A 10,697-nucleotide genomic window follows, 5' to 3' on the forward strand; every position below is an offset into this window, starting at 1 on the left:
TCTATCTTGTTTGCTAATATCCAGTATGCCAAGCACAGTGCCTGACACAGAGTAGCTGCTCAAAGAATATCTTTAGATGGATTAATGAATATGAATATAAAAACTCTAATCCACAATTTATTCTTACATGTTTCCTGGGACCAGCCCAAATTCTAGTCAGATCAATAAAAATTTACTAGTCATTTGGCCTAACTGGCCTCCTTGCCTGTGGTCTTGCATCTCCTTGTAATCTATCTGATAGTTCATAACCATAGGAACACTAAAAAGAAAAAAGTCAGGGGTGGGGAGGGTATAGCTTAGTGGTAGAGTGCGGGCTTAGCATGCACAAGGTCCTGGGTTCAATCCCCAGTACCTCCATTAAAAAAAACCACCACCTAATCCCCCCCACCAAAAAAAAAAAAAAGAAAAAGAAAAAAAAGTCTGATTGTGTTTCTCTCTCCAAACCTCTATCTCCTCATTACCCACAGAATACAGTCAAAGCTTCTCAACTTGGGTTCAAGGCTTTGGCCCTGACCTCCCTTTTCAAACTTCTCTGGGTTTATTTATTAAGTGCTTATTATATGCCAAGCACTGGCCTAGTAACTGAGGAGTTCACAAACTAGTCAGGAAGACAGGTACATAGATTAACTTTAATAGAGTGTGATCAGCTCTGTTACAGGGTCTGTGAGAACACAGATATTTTCAGACAATGGATTATAAAATATTAGGGATTTGCCCTCTGCAAGTTCACAAGGTCAGTCTAGAACTGCATGTCCAATACAGTGGCTACCAGCCACATTTCAAGTGCTCAACAGCCACATGAAGCTAGTGGCTATCATACTGGACAGCAGAGTATAGACCATTTCAATCATCCATGGGAGGGGAGGTTACATCTCTTCAAAGAGAGCAAGGAGCATTCCTCGTACACACACCAGGTAGGGCTAGCTACCAGTCCCCCTACCCAATTCTCCCACTCAGACTGGTCTCCACTCCCTGCTCCCCGCCCACCGCAACACACACACCTTGGATGGGGTCTATTTTGAAGTGGTACAGGCTCCCAATAGAGATAATGAAAGTTCCTTTGTAAACTATTAAGTGATGCAGAAATGTGATATAATAAATAGGTTCAGTTCTTGCTTTCATCACAGCTTTAGTCACTTCAAGCAAATTCTAGCTCTTTTCTCAAATTTCTCCCACCCTCAGAATTTATGCCAAATGGTTCGGAAAAGTACTTGTTACACACAGGCAGCATTTATACCAGGTATAAATCCAGATTATACCTACCTTGATGCTTTTACAAGCTCTCCATCCAGGACCCTATTTCACCACCCGCCTTTTCCTCTCAGTCACTTTCCCTAGAAAGGAAGGAGACGAATTAAGATTTCCAAAACAACAGAACATTTATTTTGAGATTTGAGAATAATTGAAAACTAAGTAATGGGAATTGGACCCTCATCAGGGTCTTCTGGGAAATCGGAAGCACCACCCTGTTCTGCAGCTCGATGCTTCTCCAGTTTAGCAATCAATTCTTTCGCTGGATTGAAGACGCCATTGGTCTGCTGGTCACAGACATAGCAGCGCGGGGTGGTGCGGAAATGCTGCAGCGCACAGCTCTCGCAGAAATAATGCCTGCACTTGGTGACAACTGGATTTTGGAAGGTCTGGCGACAGATGAAACACTTGAATGGTATTTCCTCCTCATCGCTTCCCACTTCATAGTTTTCGTCCTCATAGACACCGTAGCGACCCTCATCAAGCTCACGTTCGATCTGCCACCCGTGCTTGTAATCTGAACGGTCATGGAGGAATTTGCAGCTGTCTCCGAAGCCGCAAAAGCCAGTTTCCTTGTAGTCCTTACAAATGTCGGGCTGGTAATCCCAGCGCACCGTAGCACGTAGATGCTCGGGAGCTCGGATGGGGCCCTTCCTCACCATTCCGGAGGACGCATTGCCCATAGACGTATCCTTGGGCTTCATATATTTCTGATAATTATTGATTCCCCGGTAGATCTTGTCATCTTCCTTGCCCCTCAGCTCCTCTTGGATCTTCTGGCTGCGCTCAAAGATGGCTTGTGCGTCACGCTCCTTTTCTGTGTCTAGCTCGTAGACAGCAGTAGCCCCCATATCCTCTGGCCCCACGGGTTTCGCCGAGCGAGTGGACTTGTAGACCACGCCGAGACTCTCGGGTTCGTTCTCCCCCTCCTCCTCCTCGCTACTTAGGTCGTCGTAGGCCGCCTTCTGTTTACCACTGCCACGGGTCTTCTGTATCATCGGATTGTGGGTCGCCCGCTTCTTTTCCGGACGAACCACAGTGCTGCCTTCGTCACTGCTGCTGTTGCTGTCTCCGGACTCTCGGCGGCAGATCGGGCGTTTTCTGCGGCCTGTAGCCCCTTTTCGCCCAGGCTTTTTGAAAAGGAAGGTGCACACCTGTTCTGTCGTCTTTCCTGGAGAAAGTTGCTCTGCCATTGTAAGAGTCTCGAGCTCCGAAACGTCTGGGGCCTGCTGGGTGGCGCCGAACTTCTTCACGTCACTGCACGTCGCGCGCTAGGCCGCGAGTTGCTGCAGAATCAGCAGCGGAAAGATTGCGGAAGTGAGTGCGTGGGAGCGAGGGCGCCCGCCGCTCTTGAGCCCTGCCGCGCGCCGTCGCTTCCTCCGGAGGCGTACGTAGCCCCGCCCCGCTCGTGTGCTGCCGCGGAGCTTATCGGGAAGGGACCGAAGCCGGGTCACCTTTAAGGGGCCTGGAAAGAAGTGTTCTTTTTTCCGCCTCGCGATGTGGTTCGAGATTCTCCCTGGGCTCGCCGTCATGGCCGCGTGCTTGTTCATCCCGGGAATGGCCACTGCGCGCATCCACAGGTTCAGTAACGGGGGCAAGGTAGGGCGGCTTCTCCGGCCCAGCGGCCGACTACACGGGCTGGCGTTGCGCAGTGGGCGGTGGGGTAGGGAGGCCGTTAGGACCCGGAGACTCTCTCGGAGATGGGGAGTACCGAGGTCGGCCGTCCCCTTCTTGCCTGAAAACAGAGGCTTGCGGAGTGAAGCCCGACGGAAACCATATTCTACGTAACCAAGAAACAGCTGGTTGCTGGGTGAAGAGTGGAAAGCAGGGCAGAGTAGAGATTTGGGGGTTGGAAAGATAGGAGATTAAGAGGCCCATAACTCCTAGGCAGAAGAGAGGGGGGTCAGTTAGTCTTGCCCCCACTCCCCCTGACTTCTAGTCTCATTTCTTGCTGGATTTTGATTTTAATTTCTCTCATCCGTATCTTGATAGCGTCTCGTTTTTTCACTTTTTTCCTAGCTTTGACTTTTTTATCCTCCTACTTTCTCTTGCAAGCCTTTAGGAATTTACCGCAATATCCTGGGGTTTTTTTTTCCCCGTTAGGATTGTAATTTTGCTCTCTAGTCCACATCATCTCTATGGTACAGAGTATAAATGTATTTGCTGTCTGGTTTTGTGATTGTCTTTTGCGTGTGATCTGCCGCTGTTGTTTCTTCTCATTAGGGTCCCCAAAGGAAAAAAAAAAGTCATGGCTTTAAAAAAAAAAAAAGTAAGGGGGAAAGAAAAAAATGATGCTGGTTAAAATAGAAAATTTAAGAACTCATGGTTAAGATCTTAATTCTAAAGTTTAGAATTAAGTCCGATTTTATTTAGGTTTCTGGACCTATATTGTTAATTTGGTTTTTATATCAGTGAAGAGTCTTTTTCTCTGCACTGTCACTTATTAAAGTTCTCATATTCGTCTATTGGGTCATTCATCTTTATAAACTGCAATAACAATTTCTTTTAATTGTAGGAAAAAAGGATTGCCTATTATCGATATCAGTGGAGTATGTTGGAAAGAGATAAGCGTGTCTCTGGAGCTAATCGTTACTATGTGTCAAAGGTAAGAAGGCTCTGATGATAGCCATCTGGCAGGGTTGAGGTGGGTTCTGGTTAATGTTTTGCCAAAAGTCATACAGTGCTAATTTAATTTGCATTTTCTTGTGTACTAGTGAGGTTGAGGAGCCTTTTATGTATTTAATGATCGCTTGCATTTCTTACACTGTGGATTGTTTGCCTGTATCCTTTGCTTCTGTTGTCTTTTTGATTTATAGGGGTTCTTAATATATTATGGATGTTAAATTTTTGTCAATTTCATATGTAACTAATATTTTTCCCAGTCTGCTGTCTTTTTTACTTTATGATGTCTTTCATCAGATTGTTTTTAATTTTGATGTTCAGTTCATCATATTTTATCGTTTTGGATTTTGGGTTTTGTATCTTGCTTACAAATGCTTTCCTATCCAAGATTCCAAAAATATATTCTTACAATTTATCCAAATACCATTATAGTCTTTTTTCTTTTTTTACATTTAGTGTTTTGACCTCTCTACAGGTCATTTTGGGGTATAATATGAAGCAAGGGTTTAACTATAGTTTTTTCCAAGAAATAGCCAGTTGTCACAATTACCCACTTATAGAAGAGTCCATTTTTTAATTTGAAATACCACTCTGGTAAACTATATTTCCATATATACATGGGCCTGTTTGATGAAACTCTTCTATACTCCATTGGTTTGCCAATTCCTACACCAGTACAATAAAGAATTACTATAATTTTATATTTGATTGAATCAAGAAACAGCTCTTTTGTGGGTCAAAAAATGGCCGGGCAGTGGCATTTTCATATGATTCATTCTAATAGTATGTTCTTATAAGTTGTAGGAGTTCGTCATCCTCATTATTCTTTTAAAAAAATTTACTTTCTGTATTTTCTCCTTGCTCATTCATTCTTCACAGCAAATCTAGGTAAAAATTAATTCCATTTTACGGATGAGAAAAGAGGTCGGTGATTAACACTGTGAGGACTCAACCTAGGTGATCTGCCTCTCAGTACAGTGCTATTTGAGAACATAATCTAATGAACATGATGATAGATACCTACTCATCTAGAGCAGTATTTCTCAAAGTATGGTTCAAGAATAACCATCAGAATCACCTGACATGTGAGATAAAATACAGATTCCTAGGCTTCTGGCCAGACCAGATGAATTAAGATTTTTTACAAGGTGGTTCCTAAGACTATGCAATTTTAATTTCCCTCAAGGTAATTCTTCTTGCGATAGAAACAAAATACCTGGACTGTTACTTTAACACCTGGAAGAAATGTCATCACTGATTAATCTTTTATGTTATAGTTTTTGAAGTTTTTGGTTGTGAAGTGAGATAGAGTTAGTCTTCTGAATAAATAGTGTCATGCTTACAGGGCAAGAGTTCTGGAGTTGGAGGTCCCTGAACTTGATTTCTGGCCCTGCTATTTCCTTCCTGACTCAAGCAAGAAACTTTTAACTTTTCTGAGCCTCCATTTTTTTCATCTGTAAAAAACTAGAATGAGGCTAATAATTATCTTCCTCAGGTTGGCTGTTATTTTTTAAAATGGTTTTACCTTACTGTCCTCTGACTTTCTGAGGGTGTTTTGTAGAATGGTCCAGGTGGTAAATAGTTGCTTGACTTTAGTTCTGATTGCAAGGGGGGAGTTTTCTTTTCATGTAAAATGATACGTTTGCTACTGTCAGAAGTGAAAATTAGGAATCATTATAGGTTATTCCTTTTACTTTAATGATTATAAAGTTCAGTCGGGGTTATTGTTGCAGTTAGATATGGGATGTGAAAGTACTTTCTTTAATAATGGAGGATACCATTTGGTGACACTGAAAATAAGTATATGCACATCTTTGTCAGGAACAGAATTCTGACATTTTCCTTTTTAAACTGTTTTTCAGGGTTTGGAGAACATTGATTAAGGAGGCATTTTCCTGATTGATGAAAAATAACTCAGTTATGCTCATCCTACCCCTGCTAGAAGGTTATGCAGTGTATTGTGTAGCATACAGTGTATTATTTAGTGCTTAATAAAAATAAAAAAGTAAAATCAGAGATTTTCTTTACTTTTTAAAATAGTACTACACAGGATCAAGCAATCTAGCCAGTGTAGCTTTATCACTTAAAAAAAAAAAACAACTAGAAGGGAACTGAGGCTTGTAAAGTTATAGATGTAATGTACACCAGGCACCTATCACTGTGCCCAGTGCCTAATGTGTCGTAAATGGTAGTTGCTACTATTGTAATAGATATAATTAATATTTAAAAACATGTTTCTTCAGAGATTGCTAGGAGAATACAGAAAAAGTAGTGCTTTTTTCTCTAGTTCCTTTTCTGGGTGAATCCTGTAGTGCTTAAAATTCCAGACTGTACCTTCAATTTTCATGCATTCTGTATCTAGCACATAGTATTCACTTAAGTGTTGATTTTTATTTTAAATTGTTGTGTAGAGCAGCAACGATTATGTTTATTAAAGTGAGTGTACTGACCACTTGAAATAAAGAATTGCATGTTCAGTGCTAAAGTTAACCAGATAATAGGAAGATCTGAAAAGGTGTGTGTACTGTAAAGATGGTGAATACTCTGTGTGTGTAGGTTAATACCCCAGGTGACCACAGGACCTCTAGGTGAGAAAAGTAAGTTGCTTATCATCTCCATCTTTTATCCAGTTTAACATTTGATCTGCTGATGACCTTAAACACCCCTGCACTGTATGGTTCCCGTTGACCTCATCGTACAGGACAGGGCTTACAGAGGAAGGAGGTGGTGGTCACACTTAGAGGAATACTCTATATTGTGCCACCCTGTGCTGGTGAAACTCTTGAAAGAAAGCTATGGTCTGCTCACAAAGTTAACACAACCTCTAGTCTATTTAGGGCTGCACAGGGCTCATTTTATTGGTTGTTATGAGAACCATCTCTGGATAGGAGAAAGGGGGCAGGTAGTACAGATGGGTATACAGGACTTATTGATAACATTACTAAATGTGTCACTAAATCTATTGATTTTTAGGTCTGGTATCTGCCCAGTGTATCTTTAGGCAGGGCTCATCCGCTAGAGGATTCATCCTTAGATGAACGTCAGGGCTGTAGAGTGAGAGGCTACATGTAGAAATCAATTGGTCAGGTTCAGCATTAGCGTCCGAATTCTTCACCTCCTTTTTTGTCACTTGCTATGAAATTTAGCCTTATTTTTTACTCTGCTGCTAGGGAGTGAACCAGATTAAAACATTTTGAAGCTAGAAGACTGTAGTGCTGCTTTGTAACCTGCATTTCTCTTGGTGTTTTGCAAGTGTAGTTAGCTAGAAGGGTTTTCTTAGAGCAGCTCTGGCAGATGTGGTCTGGCTACTGACTTCGAGTCCGTAGTTCACCTGCTTTTAAGGCCAGTTGAGACTGGCCACGCGTCCCTGCCAGCCTGGAGTCCCCGCCGCGCCTCCTGCCTAGGCTTCAGCAGACCTCACCAAAATGCCGTCTCAAATGGAACACGCCATGGAAACCATGATGTTCACATTTCACAAATTTGCTGGGGATAAAGGTTACTTAACAAAGGAGGACCTGCGAGTACTCATGGAAAAGGAGTTCCCTGGATTTTTGGAAAATCAAAACGACCCTCTGGCCGTGGACAAAATAATGAAGGACCTGGACCAGTGCCGAGATGGCAAAGTGGGCTTCCAGAGCTGCTTTTCGCTAATCGCCGGGCTCACCATTGTGTGCAATGACTATTTTGTGGTGCACGTGAAGCAGAAGGGAAAGAAGTAGGCGGCACTGAGCAGTTACTCCTGCCCTGATAAGAAGTCTCCCAAAGGGTCGCTTAAGGAATCTGCCCCACAGCTTCCCCCTGTATAAGGATTTCCTGAGCAGATTGGGACCCTTAAAAAATGTACAAATAAAACCCAACTCCCCTTGGAGAAGCAGAGAAAGAAAAGTCAGTTAAAGCCAGATAAGCTTTTGATTTTTATATTGCTTGCATCCTCTTACCCTCAATAAACAAAATCATTTTTTAGTTCTGAAAAAAAAAGGCCAGTTGAAAGGATGCCTGGGAAGTGATGTCATTCATTTGGTTTTATTCTTTAAAAAAATTTTTTAAATTGAAGTATATTTGATGTACAAGTTACAAGTGTACAATAAAGTTCACAATTTTAAAGGTTATATTCCATTTATAGTTATAAAATATTGGCTGTATTCCTTATACATATGGTTTTATTCTTTAATTTTTAAATAGATACCGTATTCACATAGCTCAAAAATCTAACAACATAAGGTTGAGTGAAAAGACTTGCTCCAGTCCCCTGCCCAGTGCCTGCCCCACTGTCACACCATCCCAAAGTGTCTATGCACATATAAATGCATGTTTTGTCTTCTGTGATGGTAACACCTGATATGCAGTTTACCTTTATGTCACTTGTTTAGAAGAATGGTTCTTGTTTGAAATTATATATGCCAGGCTGCCATAGTTATTCCTGGGATCAAATGAAATAGTAAATAGGAAAAGACTGAAAAATGTTAGACGAAGCCATACACATTCAGAAGGGGGAGGAAGAGGATGGCCCTGCCCTTTGGGAAACACATTTAAGTGAACTATGGTAAAAAGAACATTCTAGAATCAGCAATTCCAACTTAAGAAAGGTTGAGGGATGGGAAGCAATCACTTACCTAGCCAACAGCAGACCAGGGACTAGAAGCTTGGTGTTTGGACTCCTAACCTAGTGTGCTCTTAACTGTCCTTTGTGGTTCACTTCAGTAAACAGTGCTGAGTAAATGCCACATGCCAGGCACTGTGCCTCAGATTTGAATAAGACAGCCTTTCCCCTCTGGAGCTCTGTCGTAGGGGAGAAAGACAATTACAGGTTGGGGTGTGATGAGTGCCAAAACAGTGGTCTGCGAAAGATGCTGTGGGGGCACAGAGGTGGGGCCTGACCCAGCCTTCAGATTGGGGGAAGGGGAAGGGTTTCAGGTAGGTTGCAGGTGATGCCCACAGCAAGCCAAGTCTTGAAGGTTGGGAAGCATTTACGAGACAAGCAACTGAGGGGAGGACGTTCCATGCCGAGAAAACAGCGTTAGTGTGGGGCACAAACTAGCATGGCTCTGCGGGAAAGGGCGACAGGTAGTTGTGCAGAACCAGAGCAAAGCCTGAGGCAAGAGAGACCCAGAACACACACGGGCCCAGTACATCTCCCTCGGGGTGTTGGACTCTCCAAGGGCAGCTGGGAGCCTCTTTGGGGCAGGAAGCAGGAGGCTGAGGTGGCCACCCACATACGGCTGCGGGGCTGCTCTGCAGAGGACGGACTGAAAGCAGGGGTTCTCAGCCAGGGTGAGTTTGCCTCCCAGGGCACATTTGGAAAGTTCGGAGACATTTTTCATTGTCACATGGGGAGTTAGAAGAAGTGCTACTGACATCTAGCGGGTAGAGGCCAGCAATGCTTCTAAACAGCCTACAGCGTATGGACAGCCAGGACAGTGGGAGCCCACAATGTTAACACTGCTGAGATGGAGAAACCCTGAAAACAGCAGGGGCTCCATCAAGGCACATGCCAGGGAGTGTTGCTGTTTTTTTTTTTAAATTCCTACTTATTCAGGAGTACATGGGGGCAGTTCCCCCTTTCCCCCGTTCCTTGTTCTTTTCTCATTAAGGTTCAGATCCCAGGTTCTCCCTTGGCTCATCCCTAAACCTGAACTTTATCACATCCCTGGAGGCGTTTGTTTTCCCACAGGTGTGTCCCAACTCCCTGCACATCCCTGTGATGTGCCGCAGATCAAGAAGGCAAAAAAAAAAAGCTTTTTTTTTTTTCCCGAAGAGATATGGAGACTCGGAACTTTGGGAGGACTGTCACCACCGCCTGTCACCTGTGCGACCTCAGGCAAGAAGTCACTTCACTGCTCTGAGCTTCAGGTCTCCTATCTCTCAAGTGAGGAAGTATGTGCTCTGCACACGTCCCTGGGTACCGAGACTGTCAGGAAGTCATGTATGTGGAGTGTTTGGAAACGTACAGCCCTGCTCACGTGGAAGGTATCATGGCTGGCTTACAGCTAAGCACCCCCTGAACAGTTGTCCAGGCCACCCCCAGGGCCCCCAAAGGCTCTTACCCAAATGTGGTGTCAGGTGGGCCCTCTGGCCCAGCGTGTAACCAAGTGTAGGCAGTCTCAGGTTCCGTCTTAGAACCAGTGAGCACATCTCGGGAATCCCCGGAGCACTGTGACACAGACAACAGACGGCACTACCCTCCATCAAGACACTAATTACTCTGAAGGTGTTTTCTGAGAGAGAGAAAAATCCAGCTCACCGCCACTGTGGGAACCAAGCGCCTGCTTACCCCTCTCAGCGGATGCTGCTGGCTCTGCTCTAAGGAAAGCTGGTGACTGGATGGGACTGAAGCTGGCTGCCCTCAACAGGAAGCTTCTGGATGAGAGGAGGGGTGAGTGTTAAACATCTCTTAGTTTTCAGAATTTTGTATTACCCTCATACTTTTGTGACCTGAGAAGTCAAATTATTCTACTATACTTTTGTGAGACACAAGACACCTGGAACAATTCTAGAGTTTTTTCTTTCCTAAGTATGTCGATGCAGATTATAAAGATCTAAAGACATTGGCATTCAGCTTCTTGGTTTGGGCCTCTGTGTGCTTGTGTAATGGTCCCCTCCTCCCCCTAGCTCATCCACACACCCCTGACCAAATCTTTTATCTCTGAGGTTTGCATACTCTGGAATATTCTTCTGGGATATCCACTTCCTTTGCTTTCCAGATGAAGATGGAATAGACCCTGAGCTGGGGGTGAGCATGCTCTTATAACCTTCACATTTTGGTGCATTGTTGATAAAAGACAAGAGAAGGAAATTTCTGTGAAGAATAAATCTAATGCTATATT

The 10,697-nt window shown here is 43.7% G+C and overlaps 2 protein-coding genes and 1 pseudogene across 3 annotated transcripts; 2 read left to right on the forward strand and 1 right to left on the reverse strand.

The window, feature by feature from the left end:
- Nucleotides 1-1,354: 1,354 nt before the first annotated feature.
- RNF113A (ring finger protein 113A) lies at nucleotides 1,355-2,598 on the reverse strand. Its single transcript, XM_006215886.4, has one exon. It carries the CDS (start codon nucleotides 2,442-2,444, stop codon nucleotides 1,410-1,412), a length of 1,035 nt encoding a protein of 344 aa, XP_006215948.1. The 5' UTR covers nucleotides 2,445-2,598; the 3' UTR covers nucleotides 1,355-1,409.
- A 119-nt stretch (nucleotides 2,599-2,717) lies between these two features.
- On the forward strand, nucleotides 2,718-5,889 carry NDUFA1 (NADH:ubiquinone oxidoreductase subunit A1). The gene is made up of 3 exons (XM_031671386.2): nucleotides 2,718-2,850; nucleotides 3,767-3,856; nucleotides 5,736-5,889. Exons 1-3 carry the CDS (start codon nucleotides 2,749-2,751, stop codon nucleotides 5,754-5,756), a joined length of 213 nt encoding a protein of 70 aa, XP_031527246.1. The 5' UTR covers nucleotides 2,718-2,748; the 3' UTR covers nucleotides 5,757-5,889.
- A 136-nt stretch (nucleotides 5,890-6,025) lies between these two features.
- On the forward strand, nucleotides 6,026-7,982 carry LOC102540536 (protein S100-A10 pseudogene; annotated as a pseudogene). The gene has a single exon (XR_012067434.1). The product of XR_012067434.1 is annotated as a protein S100-A10 pseudogene (transcript).
- The last annotated feature ends 2,715 nt before the right edge of the window (nucleotides 7,983-10,697 follow it).

This window comes from Vicugna pacos, chromosome X (assembly GCF_048564905.1).
Source record: "Vicugna pacos chromosome X, VicPac4, whole genome shotgun sequence".
Lineage (NCBI taxonomy): Eukaryota > Metazoa > Chordata > Mammalia > Artiodactyla > Camelidae > Vicugna > Vicugna pacos.

Excerpts from the sequence above, each read along its gene's own strand:
- RNF113A (XM_006215886.4), bottom strand. The coding sequence starts at position 2,444 with ATGGCAGAGCAACTTTCTCCAGGAAAGACGACAGAACAGGTGTGCACC.
- NDUFA1 (XM_031671386.2), top strand. The coding sequence starts at position 2,749 with ATGTGGTTCGAGATTCTCCCTGGGCTCGCCGTCATGGCCGCGTGCTTG. Across the intron at positions 2,851-3,766 it reads GGTTCAGTAACGGGGGCAAG|GAAAAAAGGATTGCCTATTA; the intron begins GTAGGGCGGCTT and ends TTTTAATTGTAG. Across the intron at positions 3,857-5,735 it reads ATCGTTACTATGTGTCAAAG|GGTTTGGAGAACATTGATTA; the intron begins GTAAGAAGGCTC and ends ACTGTTTTTCAG.